The following is a 23442-nucleotide window of genomic DNA, read 5'->3' on the forward strand; positions in this document are numbered from 1 at the left end:
GACAGAGGAGGAAGAAGAGAAGTACAAAGTAAAGGAGGAGGCTAACAAGGTGGAGGAAGAGGAGGATTACATATTGCATGTCTCAAAGAAGTCTCACCCACTGTGGAACGTTAGTCTCCTTCATCGCTTGTGGAGGAGGATAGCTGCTTGCAGTTCTTGTGGTTGATGAGTGAAACAAAAAATTCCCTGAGGCAATGAAATAATTTTTAAGGATAGATTGAAGAAAGGAGTACAGAATGAAGATTTTGATAATATTAATATTATATAACTTCTATGGCAAATAAGATCAACAATGTAGCAATATCAATTCTTGGAAAGCTAAAAGGTATGCGTTACTAGTTGGTGTTGGTGTAAGTAGAACAGTCTATTAGTTTAAATATGTTTTAGGGATTGACAAATTTGTATAAATGAGGAGAATTTGAATAGGAACAACGAAGCTAAAGTAGTGAAATAAGTTATAAGCATATTAATGTTTATATCATATGATTAGTTCTATGTCAATCTAGAAACTAAGAATGGGAAGAAATATACTTAGATCACTCACGTTATATCATGTCACTCTTGCACGGAGTAATTCTTTAAACCTTTGTGAGGATCATTAAGCTTCTCATGCCTGAATTTGATTTTTAGAAGCCAACTTTTACAGAGGCAAACAACACACTTCTTTTACTCCCATGCTTCATCCGTTCAACATATTTATTTAAATGAGTTAATAGGCGAAGTGAAGTCACCAATCTTTTGAATCTTCAATTTTTTTTTCAGTGAAGTATGATTATAAGATTGCTAAGTATATGAAGTAATCTGAATTACTGAATTTAGGAATCCTCTTGGCCAAAAAACTTTATTAATCCTGCAGCATTGTCTGATAACATTTACTCTGCAGGTTTTATTGTTGTTGGTGGTGAATATTCTATCTATCATCTTTTTTTTTTTTTACTTTCAAGTGATGTTTTTCTGTTTCTTTTTGTAAGATCTACACTAAATGTGGAAGGCGAGCCATGCCAGTCATGATGATGGGATCTGCTGCAGTTTTTGTAGATTGTGATGAGGCTTGGAAGTTGCTTCTTGTCACAAAAAGAGGTTTGCTGTATGTTTGGGATCTTTTTAACAGGACTTGCATTTTGCACGAGTCTTTAGCTTCTCTAGTTACAGCAAGGGAGGAGTCTTCAACAAAAGATGCCGGTATAATGATAAATTATATGATTGGAGTGTTTTTATATAATGACAAATTATATGATTAGGAGTGTTTTTATTGCACCACATTATTGATAGGATTCTGATCCTCAACTAAACATTCTCTAGTAATGTTCTTGATAGAACTTTTCTTGATTTATCTCATGAATTAGGTACCATACGAGTTATTTCTGCAAGATTCTCCAGATCAGGGTCACCTCTGGTTGTTCTTGCCACCCGTCATGCCTTTCTGTTTGACATGAGCATGCTGTGCTGGCTAAGGATAGCTGATGATTGCTTTCCAGCTTCAAATTTTGCAAGTACCTTTAACTTGAGTTCTATTCAAAGCGGTGAACTGGGGAAGTTGCAGGTTGATGTTGGCAAATTCTTGGCAAGAAAGCCAAGCTGGACAAGGTATGCAGTATGCACTTTTATCAGTGTTATAGTTTGTTCTATTTTCAACAACATAGGAAATCTTTGACATGCTTACAGGGTGACAGATGATGGGACACAGACACGAGCACATTTGGAGACACAGCTTGCTTCATCTCTTGCTCTCAAGTCCCCTAATGAATATCGCCAATGCCTTTTATCTTACGTTAGATTTCTTGCAAGGTCAGTTTTAGTTTTTTCCTTTTAATATTAAGTTCTACTGAGGCTTTTGTTATTTATTGCTTTCTGTTTGCTACTGCTAGCTCCTCATGGTTCAAAGAACTTGTAAGTTTTTCTTTATTAAACTTAAGCTGCACTGGTAAAAATGAAGAAATTTTAAAAGAGTATGCATTAGCCAAGAAAGAGATCAAGAAAGTAGTGAGTGAATGAAATTTTCGAACGTTTATATCAATAATTTGATACAAAAGAAAAGGAAAGAGACACCTATTAGATAACCAAATTGAGAGAGAAGAAAATAAGGGGGTCTTACTTAAATAAGATGCATTAAAGATTGAATTCAATATGGTACTAACGAAGGACCAAATTGAGAGAGAAGAAAATAAGGGGGTCTTACTTAAATAAGATGCATTAAAGATTGAATTCAATATGGTACTAACGAAGGACGACCAAATAATGGGGCGATGGAACAACTATTTTCATCAAGTTTTAATAAAAGTTTAGATGACCAACTTAGCTTTAGGAATTTTAAGTAAGTTAGAGGAGTATAGAAGCTTAAATTTATTATAGAAGTTTAATTTCAAAATAGACGTTAAATGGGATGCAAAATGGAGAATCAGTAAAAGTGAATGATATTCCAATAGAAGTATGGAGGTGCTTAGGGAGATAAATATTGAATGACTTATAAAGTTATTTAATTTGATATTTGAAAATAAAGGAAATATATTCTCGGGTAAATACTGTAGTCCTCTGTATAAAAACAATATAAATTATAGGAGCATTGAGTCAATGAGCTATATCATAAAACTTTGAAGGCGCGATAGAAAAAGATTCAAGAAAGTAGATTAAGGTGATAAAAAATTAATCTAGATTCATACTTGAAAGATCGACGATAGAAGCTACTTCTTGACAAGTTGAAAGTATTGAAAAAAAGCAAGACTTATATATGATATTCAAGGACTTAGATATAATATCGAAGAAAAAAATTACATAGAAATTTTAATAAAAGAAAGATAATAATGTAGCGTATATTAAAACAATTAAGAATATATTAGGATGTAATGACAAGAGTGAAAACTCTAGGTATATTAATCGAAACATTTCATATAAAGATAGAGCTATATAAGGATCAACTTTAAGTCCATATCTTTTTACATTGGATACACCAAGGCACGCTACTATGGTGCAATGTTGTTTGTAGATAATGTTTTGGTTGATGAGATGCGTGGAGTAAATGCTAAGCTTGAATCTTGACAGGAAGTATTGGAAGTAAGGTTTAGACTTAATATAGTAAAAATAGAATATATGAAATTTAAATTTAGTAGTATTAACTTAGGGTATTAGTAAACGATGGACAAATAAAAGAGCGGTGGAAGAGGTATTTTCATCAACTTTTTAATGAAGGTTTAGGTGACCAACTTAATTTAGGTAATTTAAATAGGTCAAATGAGTATAGAAATTTTAATTTTTATTGTATAATTCAAACTTCAGAAGTAAAACAAACTTTAAATGAGATGCACAATGGAAAACCGTTGGACCAGATGATATTTCGATAGAGGTATGGAAGTGCTTAGGGAAACAAGGTATTGAATTACTTACAAAATTATTTAACATGATATTGAAAACGAAAAAAATGTCTGATTAATGGAGGATAAGTACTCTAGTTCCCTTATATAAGAATAAGGGAGATGTACAAAATTGTGCAAACTATAGGGGTATTAAACTAATGAGTCATATTATGAAACTTTGGGAAAAAATAATAGAAAAAAGATTAAGGAAGGAGACCGCAGTGACAAAAAATCAATTTGGGTTCATGCCTGAAAGGTCGACAATAGAAGATATACATCTTCTTAGGCAATTAATTGAAAAATATCGGGAGTAAAAACAAGATCTACACATGATATTCATTGACTTAGAAAAAGCTTATGATAGAGTTCCACGAGAAATTATATGGAGAATTTTAGAAAAGAGAGGTGTTAGCGTAACATATATTGAACTAATTAAGGATATGTATGAGGATGTAACGACCAGAGTAAAGACTTTAGGCGGAGTAACTGAAACATTTCTAATAAAGATAGGGTTACATCAATGATCAACTCTAAGTCCCTATCTTTTTACACTAATTATGGACGAACTCATTGTGCACATTCAAGACACAGTACCGTGGTGCATGTTGTTTGCGGATGATATTATTTTGATAGATGAAACACGTGAAGAAGTAAATGCTAAACTGGAGGGAAACACTAGAAGGGAAAAGTTTTAAGCTTAGTAGATTAAAGACAAAATATATGGAATTTAAGTTTAACAATATTAGAAGTAATGAAACAATTGTAAAGATAGGAGAGGACGAGTTACCCGAAACCGAGAGATTTAAATATTTAGGATCATTTTTGCAAAACGATGGAGGGATTGAGAGAGATGTCTTACATAGAATACAAGTAGGATGAGTGAAATGGAGGGGAGCGTCGAGTGTTTTATGTGACCGTAAAGTATCTCTTAAACTTAAAGGTACCTACTGTGCTATATGAAGTTGAATGTTAGGCTATGACTCGAGCACATGAGCAGAAGATGAGAGTTGCAAAGATGAGGATGTTAAGGTGGATGTGTGGACATACGAGGATGGACAAAATAAGAAATGAGAGCAATAGAGGGAGTCGGAGTTGCATCTATTGAGGAAAAATTTCGAGAGACGTTTAAGATGGTACGGACATGTACTTAGACGACCAATAAATGTTCTAGTTAGGCGATGTGAAATTATGATAAACATGTATATCAAACGAGGCAGAGGAAGACTAAAAAAGACTTGGTTAACAACAATAAAATAAGATAAAATTTATTTAAATATAGCTGATGATATAATAGGAGATAGAGCTCAATGGCGTAAAAGGATTCATACAGTTGACCCCACTTAGTGGGAAAAGGCTTGGTTGTTGTTGTTGTTGTAAATTTAGTAGTATGAAATATTGCAAAACAATTGTTTTGTAATTGAGCTTTAAGTATCTAGGATTTTTTTTTGCACAAAGATGGAGGGATTGGTAGAGATATTTTACATATAATACAAGTAGGACTATCCATGGTTGAACTTAATGTTTAAAATTTTGAATTGCGTCAAGGTTTCTTTTTATGTTATGCCTTACCAATACAGTTTTGGTATTTTTTAAAATATATTAATTAATTTTTTTTATTAAAACTTGGTTTTTATAGACGCACTATTGAGTAAGATGTTAAATGTTCAAATTTTAATATTCTCTCATGAAATATTTGGTGCTTATTGAGTAAAAAATAATTTACGATTAATTGAAATCCACTAAGTAGAATGTTTGCTTTAAGTATGTTTAAATTGGATTTATTTTGATTAGTTTAAAGTTAAATTAAATTAAATTTATATATAAAATAATTTGACTTATATGATTAGAAATTATATTATATTTATTTTTTTCTAATAATATAATTCCTCCATATTAAAGAGATTTTTTTTCTCTATTTACCTCATGGATTGAATGAGGAGAAAAAAATCATCCATCCTTTAAGAGTTTTTTTTCCCTCGTATGGACGGATGAAAGAGGAAAAAAAACTATCCAAAATGATTTTAGGAGTTTTTTTTCTAATCTCATGGACAGATGAATAAGGGAAAAAATTAACTATCCATGAAGAGTTTAAGAGATTTTTTTCTACCCTTTGGATGAATGGAGGAAAAAGAATTAACAATGAAGGAAAAATTTTTTAACATGAAGAATAGAAAAAAATCAGCAATAAAGGAGGAGAAAAATTAAGAGGGAAAGAGAGAAAGAAATAGGGAAAAGGAATAAAAAAATTAAAAATTAAAACATAGAAAAAATAAAAATAAAAAACCCATTGTGTAGGTTGCAATAGCCTCCGTGGCTTCGTGGAGGTCGTTGTGAGGTTGCCACTTCCTTTGCAGCCTGGTGGAGGTTATCGTGAGTTCCTAACTCTGATTTTGACCCCATGTTGATGCCGATCGACAGACAAAATGATAAGTTTCGCTTGTCTTGACTGACTCAACCCAATATCTTAATCTATGGTTGAAATGGACAAGATAGTGAAGTTTTTTTTTTGACTGTAAGATACCCCTAAAACTTAAAAGAAAGTAGATTTTACAAAATGATAGTTTGGTCCGCTATGTTATATAGAATTAAATGTTAGGTTATAAATTGATCACACAAGTAGAATATAAGAATCACAAAGATGCTAAGGTGGATATGCAAATATACGAGAATGGACAAGAACTTTAGAGAAAAAGTTAGGATTGAGCTTGATCCGGTAATAAGGATGAGGGACCCTCGGTAGCGGGGGGTCAACGACACGTGGAGGTCAAGGGTCAATAACATGGTCGTGCCGAGCGGACTGGCGGACCATCCCCGGACATCCGGCTGACCGGGCACCCGACCCGGGTCTCCCAGGCGGCCGAACGAAAGACAACCCGACCATGGGGCGGGTTTCCGATGCTCAAGGTAAAAAAGTCTCTAAGCCGAGCGGCCGAGCGGCCGAGCCACAGGGCGAGAAGGCGCAATCCCATCCGAGCACATGAGCATGACTTTCCCCCCGGTCTGAGGTACCGGAGCATTCCCAAAGGCTATGAGCGCCGAGCGGCTGGTCCGCTCGGCCCGGAGATAAGTAATGGCACAAAGAGACAAAAATGACAACTGGTAATTTTGTCCTCGAGACACCTGCCGCCGACAAACAGCATGGTTGGCGGCAGGAGTGGACATAGTATCGTATGGTGGAAGCTTCCACCGTCACATCCGGGATATGCTTGGACGATTGCGGAATGACGTCAGACATGTTTTTCTGACACGACCTACTGAGGTATGTTTGAGGAAGCGTGCACGCATCGAGAAGCGTGCCCGCGCCTCCCCGGGGTCCTATATAAGGACCCCCAGACTTCGACGGAGGGATGCAATCTTGATCACTGTAGCCACAGTAACGTTCTGCTTCTTCGTTGCCTGACTTGAGTGTCGGAGGGTCGTCGCCGGAAAACCCCTCCCGGCTCGGCTTCTTTGCAGGTTCGCCGGAGATCTACACCACCAGTCGGAGACAGCGGAGAGTGCCACGTCCCCAGCGTTCGTCGACTTAGCGCTCGGACAGGATCAGAGCCTATTGAATGACACGTTTGATATGCACTACTCTTATGAGTGCTTATGTATTTTCCTTATGATGCAACTACTCAGACCGGTTGCTTAGTACAATCTGCGGTGGGGAAAAAATTGACAAATCCCACTCAACTTTGGAATCTGAGCCGAAGTGACTTCAAAATTGGGATTGTTTTTTCAGGTTTTGGTTTGGATTTTGAGTCCTAAATATTTTAAAGTTATGGTTTGCATAGTTTTTTTTTTTAATTTTTTAATGAATCAGACAATTCACTCCCTGCCTAAGCCTGACCTGTACTATATATATATATATATATATATATATATATATATATAATATCTGAAAACAACTTGAAATTTTTGAAAATTCAAAATCCGATCTGAATATATAAAATTATGTCGACTTTGTTTTTTGAAATTTTCCCTTGTTTGACTTTTTTGGTAATTCCTTTTGTTTGAATAGCCAATATCGTTGATAGAATTATTCATATCTTTACTTTTTGTCCCTGAAAATTCATTTGTATGTTAAACGTTCATAGGAATGGCTGAGTACACCCTTGCATTAGCTATTTTATGTGATGACAATGCTTATTTAGCGAACTCTTTTCTAGCATCCTGATGCAAACACAAGATAGATACATGTTTAAGTCAGCTGTTTCACTAGGTAGTATGTTAACTGCAATCATTCCAGAGAGTAGTAAACATGAAAGTACAAAATTTAGTATTCTTGCTAGAATGAGTAGAATATTAAGATGAGGGTTTTTCACAGACTTAACATAACTTGGTCTCGTAAACCATGCAAAATAGGCTAGGTGTGTTGTAGTCTTGTACATAATAAAAATAAAATTGTTTTAAAACCTAGTAGGAATAAAATAAAGTTAAAATGTAGGCCCTAAAACATTTCATCTTTAAGCCGATTTGTTCCAAAATGTGTGTGTTTTTATTTGTTTAATTCTTCAACATGAAATATTTGATTCCAAATACATTAAAATGTAACCTTCAAGCAACTAGAGCATTTTGCATGTCATCATTTTCATCTTGCATCATTCTTTTATAATAGAAAAGGAAGCACTATGACATATTATGAGGAAATTGTTTGTGTGTTACTTATGCCCTTGATGAGTGTGAAATTATAATGCCTAGGTTGAGTATTTCCATTTGAGATTAAAGGAGCACAATGTTATGGTCCCGAGTGCAGGATCGAGTCATAGGTCGAGATCCGGATCCGTACTTAGTTATACAACACATAAGGAGGGAAGGAGGGGGAAAGACTCGTCCTAGACAGAGTCTAAATTACTCAATTTTTCTTTTTCCCCTTTATTAATAATAACACTCCTTATATAAGGAGTCAAACATGACACGATTTAGGAAAGACAAACCCATAAAGGAAACAAGGAATCAAAAATAGAAAAGCTAATTAGACTATTATTTGTTTCTATTATAGCAGTAGTTAAATTAATTCATTATTTGTTTTCTACTAATTAGGTAATAGCTAATTTATTTTTACTATAATAGTAGCTAATTTGCTTCCAACTATAGCAGCGTCCGACAAAGGCATCCACCTCGATGCCCACATCATCTCTCCCCTCTTGATGCTGAGCTTGTCTTCATATTTGAAAGTGGGGTATAACACCACTATTGAGGGAAATTTCCGAATCCATTTCCCCCTCTTCCTCACCTTCTCTGTCATCATCATCATCAGGTACTTCAATCCAAAATAGGCGCTTCCACTTGTGACCCGTGGAGTAGGACTCATTACAGTTAAAATAGAGGCCCTTGGTTCTCCGTTCTGCCATCTCGGCACGAGTTAGACGCTTGAAGAATGAAGTAGGTGGAGTCTCCTAGCTGATGCCCCTCGTTGTGTTGAGCTTGGTTGTGGTCCCACCCCAATTCGTGCGCAGCAACCCTCGCTTTAATGGAAGAACTGTTTCCGTTTTTAATGCCCTGACCATATTCATTGCAATGCTTAGGTTTTTAGGCTTATGCAGTTCGATGTCGATACGGAGATCTTCGACTAGCCCTGCAGTGAACAAGTCAACTTGTTGTTGTGGTCGGAGGTTCGAGGTTCGAAGTTCAGGCGAGGTGGGATTGGAACTGCTGCTGGTAGTCTTCTATCGAGTCTGTCTACTCAGATTTGCTAGCTCTCCCAGAGGATTGTTGCTCATAGACGGCTCTTCCTGTTCCATCTAATCAAACCAAAGTTGGGCTTCCCCTATTAAGTGAAAGACAACAAGACTAACCTTGTCGATTTTTGTGGTCCTTTGGTTGACAAATAATTTTTCACACCTTTTAATCTTGCCCAGTGGATCCCCTTCTTCATAATAGGTGGAGAACTCCATCTTTAAGTATCGCGGAATCAGGGTGTCGCTGATTGACGATTCAAGTATGATCTCCAAGGCTTTGGAAGGGCCACACTCTATGTTAGTAGGGCTGTTTGCGCTCGACACTGGTCGTCATCTTGTCTCTTGAATAGTACGGGATAATTTGGCCATCTGCTTCGCTAGTCCTCGTTGGCGGGAAGTGATCTGCCCCGTGAAAACTTGTTGTGCGAGGCCAATCTTTCTATGAAGGCATCGAGTTTGGATGTGATAGGATCTGTGCCATCCATGATCGGCTCTGATACCAAGTTGTTATGGTCTTGAGTACAGAATTGAGTCACAGGTCGAGATCTGGATACGTACTTGGTCATGCAACATGTAAGGGTAAGGGAGGGGGAAAGACTCGTCCTAGACGGATTCCAAATTACTCAATTATTCTTTTCCCCCTTTATTAATAATAACACTCCTTATATAAAGAGTCAAACATGACACGATTCAGGAAAGACTTGAAGGATCAGAATAGCGATAGAGGGGGGTGAATATCGCTCGTTACAAACCTTTTCTTGTTAAGTATTAAGGCAAAATCAAAGTATAGCAACAAAATTGAAAACTATACACACAGACATAGTTGGTTACTTGGTTCGGCGTCTGTGTCGACTCCTACTCCAAGACTCGGGATCCTTGATCGCACCGTTGAGCAAGTCACTAAAATTCGTATAAACATATTTACAAAGGATTATACAAGCTGAAGATAAATATACCGACAATGAAGATATAATATTAAGATTTGTCAGAGCTCTTTGGTGTAGTAGCTCTCATACAGTGTTGATGCGTAGAGCAATAACACGAATAGAATGATAGAAGATTAGAAGGTTGCACCAAAGTTATTCTTGGCTTTGAGCTCGAGATGTATTTTTATAAGCGGTGTTCGATCGACCGAAACATCCTTCGATCGACTCATCCTTTCGGTCGACCGATCTCCCTATTGGTCGATTGATCACACAACCTTCTTTACCGAGATATGATCTTTATGTCATTAATGCCATTTAATGTTCGGTCGACTAATTACCTTGATTGGTTGATCGATCTCTATGCTTTTCCAACTTTGCCGAGATTGAATCTACCATTATGTTTATCAAATTAGGTTCGGTCGATCGATTCAGTCGACCGATCCGTCTGACTTCCAAGTTTGCTTGCGCGATCTGAACCCTTCCACATCAGCTAGGTTCGGTCGACTGAAACTACAAGTCGGTCAACCGATCCCTTCGAATTTTGTAAAACAGAGTTAGTTTCATAGTATAAAAAGTATCCCTGCAACACAAAGTTAGCACAATAGTATAATGTTGCATGAATAAGACCTCTCTTGATCTCAACTTAGAAACCTCCCGATTTCTTCAGTGGATTAGCGACCTAGGGTTTGCCCCTTCTTGGAATATAATTTTCTTATTCCTCCACTCCAGTCGCTTACCTCGACTTATCTACCAAACATCAGGTCCTTCAGACCTGTTTGAATTTTCTTTGCTCAGTATATAATTACCTGATCTACTAAGAATTTTCCTACAATACTAAATTAGCCAACAATAATAGTAGTAATGCAAAATATTATGGTAAAACTAAACTTAGGTTTACCCAAATCCGTTGATCCAATCAACCGTGCGTTGTCGATTGAAAACCTTTCGATCAACCTTGCTTGGAGTTTACTCCTTCAAGACTTCTCGTTACCTAAGGTGGTACCTCCCCCTAGGGTTTTCATCACTCGGCATCACTCACTAGGACCTAGGGTTACCTCCCCCTATGGTTTTCACCACCTAGCTTCACTTATCGAGACTTAGCATTGGATCGGCTTGCTAGGGATTCGATATCGAGTCCTCCAGACCTACTGAATCCTATCTGGTTTCCATGATTTGTCGAGATTTCCCTTGCCTATTCGCGACTAGGACTTCCCTTGTTTAACCGTAGTTAGGACTTTCCTTGCTTAACAGAAGTTAGGATTAGTCATTCGGTAGACTTTTCACCCTACCCTTACTAGTCATCGGTCAACTTGACCCAATTAGACTCTTTTAAACATATTGTCAAACAAATATAAAAATCCTGGAGGTCGATTGCCGTAACAATCTCTCCCTTTTTGATGTTTGACAATATATTTAAGTTAGGCTACTTAACCCAACAAATCAAGTCTTATCCCTAAAAATAATTAGGGTTCTAACTTAAACCCTTCTTCTTCCCCTTTGGCATATATCAAAAAGGTTACTAACTTAATTGCTTTGATTCCTAAGGAGCTCCTTAGGGTTTGCACCAACAATTAGGTATTGGTTTTGCACCAACAATCATTTAATACCTATGTTAAAAAGACATCCACCTTTTCCTCTTGAAAGACAATTTTGATATATTCAAATTTTCATTTTTATTTTGAAAGACTCTTTTCAAAATTATTTTCAGACTTTCTTGTAAAATATTTTAAAGATATTTTTCAAAAAGATTTTTCAAGATTTAAAATATTTTTGCAAAACCAAGATATTTTTCATAGAAAAATTAATGCTTCCAATATAATTTTTCAAATAATTTTGTAAAAGTGATTTTCAAAACTATTTGACAAGGACTAAGAATTCTCAAAAATATTTGCAAAGTATTTTTATCAAACAACTTTTTATAGAGTTTTTCAAAGTAAGAAACAACTTTTAAAAAATATTTTTCAAAACATAACTTTTCAAAATATTTTCTAAAGTATGATTTTGAAGAATATTTTAAAAGAATGTTGAAACTATGATTTTAAAAGAGAATATTTGAACTCAAAACTTTTCAAACCTTTTTTTAAGATATATTTTCAAATATATTTCATTTTGAACCTCTTTTCAAAATATGTCTTTCAATAGAGTTTTTTCTCCTTAACCAGATATTTTTGAATATCCTTGTTACCTACACGGAAGCATTCTTATATGTCTAGAGGTTTGAGAGATCGTGGTTGACTTTAGGAACTATGAGCTTAGGTGTTGGTCAACAATAAATTTTTTTGATATAGGATTTAATAAAATGATTAAACTTAATTTTGAGTTAAGTAAAAATTAATTTGATTAATTAAAATGATTAATTCAAATTGATTATTATTTAATTAATTTAGTTATTAGTTATTATGTTTATTACTTTCAGATTAATTATTAGGGTTAATTAGGGTAATTGATTAATTTTTGAATTAATTTAGAGCTAATTAAAGTAATTTGTTGATTAAGCTAACTTTCAATTTAAATTCAGATTATTAATTTTGATTTAAGGATTTATTTGAATTAATTCAATTTTTGGTTGAGGTTAATTAAAAGTTAAGTTAATTATTATGTTCAAATTAGAAACTATGCTAAAATTTTTTGATTTTAAGTTTTAAGTTAAAATTAGGTATAATAATTAATTTGAGTTAATTTATTAGATTTTTAGGTGTAGTCAAATTAAGTTTAAATTTTGGTTTAATAGTTGATTAAAGTTTTATAATTAATTAGTTAAGAATTAATTGATTATGAATTATTATTAATTAAACATTAATTTAATTAATTTGTTAGGAGTTAGGTTTAAGTTAAAATTAATTAAGAATTAATTAGGTAAAGATTTAAGATTAAAAATTAAGTAATTAAAATTAATTTTGAAATAAATTAAAATTAATTTGGTTTAAATTAATTAAGAGTTAAAGATAAGTTAAAATTTTAGTTTTGATTACTTAAAGTTGATAAAGAAATTAGTTTATTTTTTTGAGTTAATGAGAATGATTTATTGATTGATTAACTTAATATTATTAATTAATTTCGAATTAAAGTAATTAATTAATTAATTTTAAATTAATGTTAAGTAATTTATTAATTAATTTTAAATTAAGTTAATTAAAGTTATTAATTAATTTCGAAATATTTCTTATGCTTAGAATTGAATATTAATTAGTTGAATTTATTAAATAATTATTTATTAAATTTTGGTTTAACAGTTGATTAAAGTTTCATAATTAATTAGTTAAGAATTAATTGATTATGAATTATTATTAATTAAACATTAATTTAATTAATTTGTTAGGAGATAAGTTTAAGTTAAAATTAATTAAGAATTAATCAGGTAAAGATTTAAGATTAAAAATTAATTAATTAAAATTAATTTTGAAATAAATTAAAATTAATTAGGTTTAAATTAATTAAGAGTTAAAGATAAGTTAAAATTTTAGTTTTGATTACTTAAAGTTGATAAAGAAATTAGTTTATTTTTTTGATTTAATGAGAATGATTTATTGATTGATTAATTTAATATTATTAATTAATTTCGAATTAAAGTAATTAATTAATTAATTTTAAATTAATGTTAAGTAATTTATTAATTAATTTTAAATTAAGTTAATTAAAGTTATTAATTAATTTCGAAATATTTCTTATGCTTAGAATTGAATATTAATTAGTTGAATTTATTAAATAATTATTTATTAATTTTATTATTATTTAAATTAATCAGTATTTGTTTAATTAATTAAGGTCCCTTTTTCAATTTAGTTTAACTTAGATTCAAATTTAGTTAATTAATTAATATAATTGTTTGATTAATTATCTAATTTTAATTAAAGTTTATTATTATTTTGAGTATTGATTAGGATTAATACTTATTATTTTAATTTGTTTGAATTATTAAGAAAAGGTTGTTTGATCCTTGCTAGATTTAAATTTAGCTTTGGGCTCATCAAGGAGTTTATAAAGTAAGTTTCTAAACTGTAGTGAGTCAGAGGGAACAACATTAAAGTAACTACATCTGATAACTTCTCAAAAACAACAAACTCAAAGAACTTAATACTAGGTTTTGGTGTAACTAGCTTATGTTTGACTGGGATAGCTTCAGCCAGATCCACTAGGCCTAGTGCACCAGTTAAAACACATGATTCAACCTAGACATGCCTTTGACAAAGTTTCCTTCGCGTACTATCATCTCAATCTATCAGGGTTTGTTAAACTTTTTTAACTAACCATTTTACGTTAAGCAAAAAAGTAAATTTAAACCTAGGTATGCATATTCAATCAATCAAGTTGGGTGAATAATTTTTTTATTTGCTCCTCCTGAGTCATAGCTTATATATAATCTATCTAAAAGATGAATCCGACTCTTAGGAACCAACTATCGTTTTGGTTCAATTGGTACAGTTAAAACTGATTTAGGGACCCATGCTTGAATTTGATTTCTAACGTTTTGCCTAAGTAAAGATAAATATAATTTGTTTAGTTTGTAACATAGTTCAAATTTGTTATATAAGGCTCGTTGCGATCCAAGTACTATAGTTAGACACTTGGATCCTAATTTGAACTTTTTAAAAGTTTTCTTGAGTCGCTCCACTTGTCCTTTCAAGTTGAAATTTTATTTCTCAAGTTTTGCAACTTGAGTTGAAGTTCCACTTGGAACTTGGTTAGTCAAGTGATTCAAGCTAACTTGCTCATTAAGGTGGTCAATTTCCTTAAGTACTAAGTTATTTTTTTTTGATGTTTGTTAATTTTTTAAACAAGCATTTAATTACTTTCAATATTTCAGACTTCGAATTTAAAGTTACCTTATCGTGTCCTTCGGAAACGGATGCGGATCTGTTGCTTCTCTCGGACTCGTCATCGGTCTCATACTCATACTCGTCCTCAAACTCGAACTCTTCATTTCTTGCCATAAGTGCAAGGTGGCTCGAGTGTTTCGGTTCTTTCGTGTCGGACTTCTCGGAAGATGACCCGTCACAAGTTGCCTAGAGAACTTTCTTTTTTCTTGTGAACTTGGTCTTCTCCTCCTTCCGATTTGGGCACTCGTGTTTGAAGTGTTGCATCCATAGTAAGTTATTTCTGATTTGTTTTGATTTGAGCGGGTGACATCTTTGTACTCATTTTGAATTTCTTCTTGTTGAACTTCCTTCTAACCATGTTCATCAGTTCTTTTTCATTTCTAGAGTCTGAGTTTGACTTGCTCTCGGGTTCAAGCTTTGTTCGGGACTTCGTCTCCTTGCTTGGTCCTGCATACAATGCAATTCTTTTCTCAACTTGACTTAAGTTAGACTGCTTATGTAACTCTAATTTACAAAAAGAGTTAGTCTAATTTAATAATTGAAAGGTCCTTTGAAACTTTATAAACATCTATAATTGATGCCCATAATGAGTTTGGAGGGAAGACGTTTAGAGTATACCTTATAGTGTTGTGGTTTTCCAGTTGATGCTCGATTAGATGGAGATCGTTGAGGATGTCTTTGAGTCGTGCATGCAATTTTTCCGGGCAACATTTTTATATTAAATAAATTATTAAGTAAGAGATATCTTTTTGTTACCTTGGAGTCATCGGCTCCCTTGTGCAATTTTACTAGAAGATCCTATAGTTCTTTTACGTTTTCATAGGGTTCGACTCGATTTAGCTCCTCCATGATTAAGCCGCACTGGATGGTGTTTATAGCTTTATAGTTTACTTGTGCTTTCTTCACCATTTGGAGATTCCGCTTTTACGGGTCTAGCGATTTCCCGTTCTCTATGGGTGGTGTGTATCCTTGTGAGCCAGAATTTGATATCGGACTTGAGATAGCATTCTATTCTTCTCTTCCAGTAGTTGAAATTTTCACTGGTGAACAATGGAGGATGAACAATACTATAGTCCTCTTGGTAGGAGTTTGTCATTCTATCAAAAACAAGGATAATCAAAGAAAATTTCCAAGTCTTGGGATTAGCAGTGCGAGATTTAGGAGGAAAGAGAATATACCAATTTTTTTTTTTAACAAAAAGAAAAGAAAAGTAAAAAATGTTCAAAAAACGGTTAAGTTAATTCAGAGCAACCAACTCTGATAACAATTGAAGGATCGGAATAGCGATAGAGGGGAGTTGAATATTGCTCGTTGCAAACCTTTTCTTTTTAAGTATTAAGGCAAAATCAAAGTATAGCAGCGGAATTGAAAACAATATAAACAGAGAGATAGTTGGTTACATGGTTCGAAGTCTATGTCGACTCCTACTCCAAGACCCGTGATCCTTGATAGTATCGTTGGACAATTCACTAAAATTCGTAGAAAGATGTTTACAAAGGATTATACAAGCTGAAGATAAATATACTGACAATGAAGATATAAGATGAAGGTTTGTCGGAGCTCTTCGGTGTAGTAGCTTGCACACAGAGTTAAGGCGTAGAGTAGTAGCATAAACAAAATAATAGAAGGTTGCACTAAAGTTGTTCCTGGCTCAAAGCTCAGAGTTCGAGATGTACTTTTTTAAGTGGCGTTAGATCAACCGAAAAATCCTTCAGTCGATTGATCCTTTTGGTCGACCGACCTCCCTATCGGTTGAGTGATCACACAGTCTTCCTTCTTTGCCGAGATTTGATATTCGTGTCATTAATGCCATTTAATGTTCCAACTTTGCTAACATCTGATCACCTTGATTGATCGACCGATCTCTATGTTTTTCAACTTTGCCAAGATCGAATCTATCACTGTATTTACCAAATTAGGTTCAGTTGACTGATCCACTTGACTTCGAAGTTTTCTCTGCGCAATTTGAACCTTGCCACATCAGCTAGCTTCGATTTACTGAAACTCTAGTTTCAGTCGACTAATCCCTTCGAATTTTGCAAAACAGAGTTAATTCCATAGTATAAAAAAGTATCCCTACAACACAAAGTTAGCACAATGGTATAATACTACATGAGTAAGACAGTAAGACTTGTCTTGATCTCAATTTGGAAACCTTCCGGTTTATTCAGTTGAATTAGCGATCTAGGGTTTGTCCCTTTCTGGGATGCGACATTCTTGTCGCTCCATTCCAGTTGCTGACCTCAAGTTACCTACCAAACATCGGGTCTTCCAGACCTGTTTGGATTTTCTTTGTTAAGTGTTTGATTGTCAGATCCTCTAAAACTTTTCCTGCAATACTAAATTAGCCAATTGTAATGGTAAGAATGCAAAATATTATGGCAAAACTAAACTTAAGTTTACCAAAATCCGCTAGTCCGGTCGACCGCACACAGTCAGTCGAAAACCTTTCGATCAAGGTTGCTTGGTGTTTACTCCTCCAAGACTTTTCGTTACCTAAGGTTACCTCCCTCTAGGGTCTCACCAGGACTTAGTATCGGATCAGCTTGCTAGGGATTCAATATCGGGTTCTCTAGACCTAACGAATCCTATTTGGTTTCCATGATTTGCTGAGATTTCCCTTGCCTAGCCGTGATTAGGATTTTCCTTGCCTAACTGTAGTTAGGACTCCCCTTGCCTAATCGAAGTTAGGACTAGTCTCATCCTACCCTTGCTAGTCATTTAGTTAACCTTGACCTGACTAGACTTCTTTAAACATATTGTCAAACAAATATCAAAATCTTGAAGGTCGATTGCACCAACAAGACCAACCCATAAAAGAAACAAAGAATCAAAAATCGAAAAGTTAATTTGGCCATTATTTGTTTCTACTATAGCAGTTGTTATTAGACCATTATTTATTTTCTACTGATTAGGTAATAGCTAATTTGTTTCTATTATGACAATAGTTAATTAGGCAGTAGCTAATTGCTTCCAACTATAGTGGCATCCAATAAAGGTGTCTACCTTGGCATTTACATCCTACAACCTATGGAAAAAACAATAGATAAAGATGTAAGCTCGAGGGACTCTAAATTTGGTAGAAAATCTTATATTTTGAAAATTAACTAATGTTTTTGTTTGGTTGAAAATTCAAGAAAGTAAACATTTGAGTCAAATATTTTCAAAATATGAAATGAGTTTGGTTAGTATAAGATGGGTGAAAATTGTAAATGTATGATTGTCGTCAAATAATCAAATATCGACATACTATAAATTGAGTATCCATCAGAATCGCAAAGCAGGCTATTTAGAACAATCAAAATCGCAAGAATTATAAAAGAAAGAAAATGAGTTAAGAAAACACGAGGAGTCTTAGAAGAGAATTTGTTTTCAGAAACAATTTTAGGATTTTGGTTTCACCACGACGACTATTGACACCCTAAATATCATTCACTCTCTTACCTCAATGTTTATGTGTATGAAGGTGATCGATCCCAAGGTAACCGATATAAACTTTTAGAATTATATCGACGTGTTTACTCAAACACAACGGCTACTTTCAAGGTAGTCTTAAAGCGATCGCTTTCTTAGGAAGACCTTGTCATGTGGCCTCGTGATCTCCTAGGAGCTATCTTTTACTTCGTGACGCCGAGTCGGGGTAAACCCATTTGGCCTTGTAATAGCCAATGATGCTCTCGTGAGATTTTGGACCACTTTCGTGAACAACCCCTCATGTCTTGATTTTTATGGGTCAAAGAGTTGGGCTCACCTTTCGGTCCTTCCCCACATTCCGTGTGATATCAAGATGCATAGTTAGTGTCATAATCATGTATGCGCAATAAAGCTAGATCATGGATAAACACATCGTATAGTAAAGAAAGATGAAAAGATATATAAAAATAGTAGCAACAAGTCAATCGAACTACTCCCTCATCCTAAAATTAAGAATACTATTCCATGGAGATGGAGTTTCAACCAAAAGACAGAGAAGAAGACATTCTACAACTCAAAATCAAGAGAAAAGGAGAAGAGAACGATGCTTAGTCGTGTGCCGATCGTCGTCTTCAGAAGAACTCCAAGCTTTACGATGGACAGAAACTCCGACAGTTCCTGGAAACGATTCTTCGATTCCCTGTTAAGGGGAAATACCTCCCCAAACAAGAGTCTCTTAGGGCTTTTTATAGTCCTCATAACTGACCAAAACCATTGCTTGTTTCCTAATTTGTCAAGGTGCCACTATTGAACCGCGATTGTGCTATATTGCTCCCTGTTGGTAAAAGAGAGGGCTTGACACAACCATGCTGTGTGGCTCGACTAGGGCGTGTTGGGCGTTGGGTCGATGAACACGGTTGTGCCTAGGGGCACTGCCTAGTTAGAAGCTGACTAAGGCTAGTTTTCGGCAGAAGGGGGACATGGCTGTGCCTAGGGGTGGCTAGGGCCTCCATGACTGTTCCGTTTCACGTCTAATTTTGGCCGGAGGAATACGCCTATGTCATGGGACATAACCAGAGTATGTTTCTTGCTATAGATTCTCTTTCTGAGACCTTTTTACTCCAATTAAGCTCCCGTTTCACGTCCTGCCAATTAAAAGCATAAAGAGCATTTCTCCGAACTAAAAGAGTGAAAATGATACAAAAGAGATTCAAGTATGCAAAATATGCTCATGTGATGAAATAAAATTTTTGCAAAACAATTAAAAAAATTATATATGAAACACAACCCACAATCTAAATTAGTCTAATCGTATCATCATGTAGTTTCACTAATGAGCAAGATAAACGAATTGTTTCAATGTGGCCTAACTGAGTTAAGCTAGTTTCAATCTCCAATCTTAGTTAAGTCATCATCTTATCATGTTCTTAATGTCTCTGGCGATGGATACTTGCCACACGTAAGGTTTGTCTCCCCAAAGTGCCATGCACTGTGTACACAAGTTTCTTGAAGAAGTATAATCATTCGATGCTTGTGTACAAGTATAGTCTCCTCTTATATTGTATGCACCCTTTTAGTGTATAAGGTGAATCATCAAGCCATTTTTGTCTACTACATGAATATTATTAAGGTGCATCATCAAACCTTTTAGTATAATCATTTAACCTTCTTGCTTGTATTCTATGTAAAATATCTCAATTAACCCTTTATTCTCTTGCAAAAACATATTTAAATACTTAAAGATCTATAAATTATTGTCTCATATCTTAATAATTGTCTTGCTATGTTTAATACTACTAAATTTAAATTTTATATATTTTGTTTTCACTTCACTAAGTTTAAAATTTTTTATTCAGTATTTTCCACTAACATTCAATTTTAGGATTTATTCCTTTAGGTGTCTCGTCGATCAAAATAATGTCATATGCAAATGATATGTATCATGGTAATGCGTCTTGGATGTGTCTAATGAGTTCATTTATGACTATTATAAAAAGATATGGATTTACATTGATCCTTGATATAGTCCTATTATTATAGGAAGTACTTCAGTTAATTGGTCTAGAGTCTTCATTTTTATCATTATATTCTTATGGTTACCTTAATTATTTTAATATACGCTACGCTAGTACCGTTCTCTTCTAAAATTTTCTCTATAAATTTCCTTGAGATTCTATCATAAGTTTTTTTCAAAGTTAGTGAATATCATGTCTAAGTCTTACTTCTTTTCTCGATACTTTTCAATCAGTTGTTTAAGAAGATATATTACATTTATAATTAACTTTTCGAGCATGAATCTAAATTGATTTTTGATCACCTTGCTCTTAATTTTTTTTGTATCACTCTTTCCTAAAGTTTCATAATATAGCTTAATGCTCCTAAATATTTTCTTCAGTTTGAATATCAAGTTGAATAACATCGTATTCATTTAATATCCTACTTACCTAGGCACATTTTGCCTCTATTAGAATATATCTAATCCTTTTCCATTTTGCATTCCATTTAATGTCAGTTTAACTTCTAAAATTTGAATTGTTTAATAAAAATTTAAAGTTCTATACATTTGAATGACTTAATTTCCTAACCTAAGTTGGTCACTTAAGCTTCTATTAAAAAGTTAATGAAAATATCTCTTCTATCGCTCCTTTATTTCCTCATCCTTCACTAGTACATATTAGATTTATTTTTAATGCATCTTATTTGAGTAAGATTCTTTGTTTTCCTTTCTCTCTTTAAGTATTTTATTAATGTCCTTTTTTGCTTCTTTTGTATCAAGTTGTTGATTCAAGCATTTGAAAGTTTCATTCTCGGCTTCACTCATTACTTTCTTGGCATCTTTCTTGATTACTGCATACTTTTTAATACGTTTTTCATTGTAATTTATATGTTGTTCATGTTTGTCACTTTTTTTTTTTGTACTTTCTCATTTCACCATTAATTCTTTATTTAGTTATCTCTTGACTCGCCGAGTTAGGTCTTGACTACTATTTTCAAATATAATGTCATCTTATCTCGTTTATCTCATGTCGTATTCGAGTTACTATGCATTTCTTTTAATACTTGTGCTTTTACCCTCTTCGAAAGATACTTTATTTGTTTTCATCCTTTGATTTCAATCATTTAATTTCTAAGAGTCATGCACATTTTTCTATGTTGGGCGGTTTTCTCCAAGGATGACCAATCTTTACAATTTTTTTTAATGTTTTCTGTCCATAAGAAAATCAATTTATGATTTACTCAGTTTTGAACATATCTTAGTGTTTTTCTCTTTTCTTGAAATCATATTAGCTATTATAAGTTCATATACTATTACAAAATCTAATATCACTTTTATTTCTTCATTTCGTATTTTAAAATCATAGCCCCTATACACCCTTTCATCATCTCGTATGTTGGAATTTTTTATACTACCTCATCTAAATCTTCCCAAAATCTAGTTTTGGCGTCTGTATCTAATTCTACTTGTATATATGCTAATTACATTAATAATTTTTTTTTGCTACGACTATTTTAAGAACTATAATTCTATTTCCCTTCCTAATTACTTCTATTATTTCATCCTTTAACGAATTATGTACAACAATACTTACTCCATCCATTTCTTATTTTACTTTCTTTTATATCATAACTTAACGCCAGAGTTTTTTTTTATCGTCTCTCTTTTCTCCTATATATTTTATTTATTGTAAACACAAAATATTAATTGTTGTCCTAATCATCATATCTATTTCCTTTTTGCTAGTGAGCATTCCTATGTCCATATTTGAAATCTAAGATAATTGGTATTTCTATAATATGTGTTCTTATCTAACATAAGGTGTGAGAACTTTTACATATTTAACATTACAATTAAATTGTGCGGTCCTTGCCGAGACGTTGGGATCGGACCCTACGTGTTCTTTCTAAAGAACAACGTAGCATTATCACTACAGTTTGATAAATCCATACATAACATTGATAACATAATGCAATCCTTCCCAGGAATGGCCATGGTGGAGTTTTCACTATGAGAGTTTTGAAAATAGTAAAAGTAGATATAAAATAAATTTTTATTCAAAATCAAATAGAAATGAAATAAAATAAAATTTAAATACTGAATTATTTTATTTTATTGATTTGTTTTAGTTTAGAAATACTCTATTTTTATTTGCATCATCTTGTGATTATTTCTTTTGCAAGGATTTCTTTGTCCATATTGATATATAATCGGTGCAGTGTTGTTTTCACATCAGTCTGGGTTCATTTGATGCTTTTCACATAATGCATTCATCAACGTAGAGCATTTCGTAGCAATTTGTCCAAGCAACTTACCAAGGACTAATGAGATGACAGTTATATAATCTTGCAGAGAAGCAGATGAGTCTCGTCTTCGAGAAGTTTGTGAAAGTTTTCTTGGTCCTCCCACAGGAATGGCAGAGTCTACGCCTACAGACCCAAAGAATCCAGCATGGGATCCTTATGTGCTAGTAAGATTCTCTCTTGGAAAAGATGATCAATATATCATTCTGCATTTCTTACATGGAGTTCTTTTATGTCTTGAAATATACTAAAAACTATAAGTTTTTTGATATATAATTTTCTCCTAGTTATCCCTCATTATGGATGCAAATTAAATGATCATAATGCTGAGGTGTATCTTAGCTTGTTCTAAACGGCCACCTTTAATTTTTTCGAAACTGAAATTTGCAATCCTCGAACATGACTGTTGGCTATGCAATGGGGATTCCTGAACATCTTTACTCTTGGCATCGGAATGTGGCATGTTGGCATCTCAAACTGCTATGCTATATTTTAGATATTTCATAGGGTAGTTGATTTGTATTCAAATCTGAGTGGTGCTTAATCGAGCTATGGAGGAAGTTGATATACCGATATATTCTGCGCATCTACATCCATGGACGAACTTATTTCTGAAATTATGGTCTGTTATTAAATTGCAGGGAATGAAAAAGCACAAACTCCTCAGGGAAGATATTCTTCCGGCTATTGCTTCAAACAGGAAGGTCCAAAGGCTGCTAAATGAGTTCATGGACCTACTCACTGAATATGAAACTAGTGAAGCTCATACAGATACTATGGATATTGCTCCACAAACGTAATGATGCCAACCCATGATGAAGTTAGTCTTTGTAATTTTGTAAGCATCACCTCGCTTGACACCTGAGAATTATCAATGTAACATCGATCTGCTGTCGAACTATAGTCTAACCATATTGTCTACAGAATAGTTGTGCTGATAATGTCATCAAAATGCTTGTATTGTTTCCCTTCA

At 33.7% G+C, this 23442-nt stretch overlaps 1 protein-coding gene across 1 annotated transcript; it reads left to right on the plus strand.

Moving 5' to 3' along the window:
* The first annotated feature begins 273 nt into the window (after window positions 1-273).
* LOC122029125 (protein HIRA-like) lies at window positions 274-23442 on the plus strand. Its single transcript, XM_042588076.1, has 7 exons — window positions 274-325; window positions 884-894; window positions 972-1182; window positions 1347-1587; window positions 1666-1788; window positions 22519-22636; window positions 23111-23442. Exons 1-7 carry the CDS (start codon window positions 274-276, stop codon window positions 23267-23269), a joined length of 915 nt encoding a protein of 304 aa, XP_042444010.1. The 3' UTR covers window positions 23270-23442.

This window comes from Zingiber officinale, chromosome 10B (assembly GCF_018446385.1).
Source record: "Zingiber officinale cultivar Zhangliang chromosome 10B, Zo_v1.1, whole genome shotgun sequence".
Classification (NCBI taxonomy): Eukaryota; Viridiplantae; Streptophyta; class Magnoliopsida; order Zingiberales; family Zingiberaceae; genus Zingiber; species Zingiber officinale.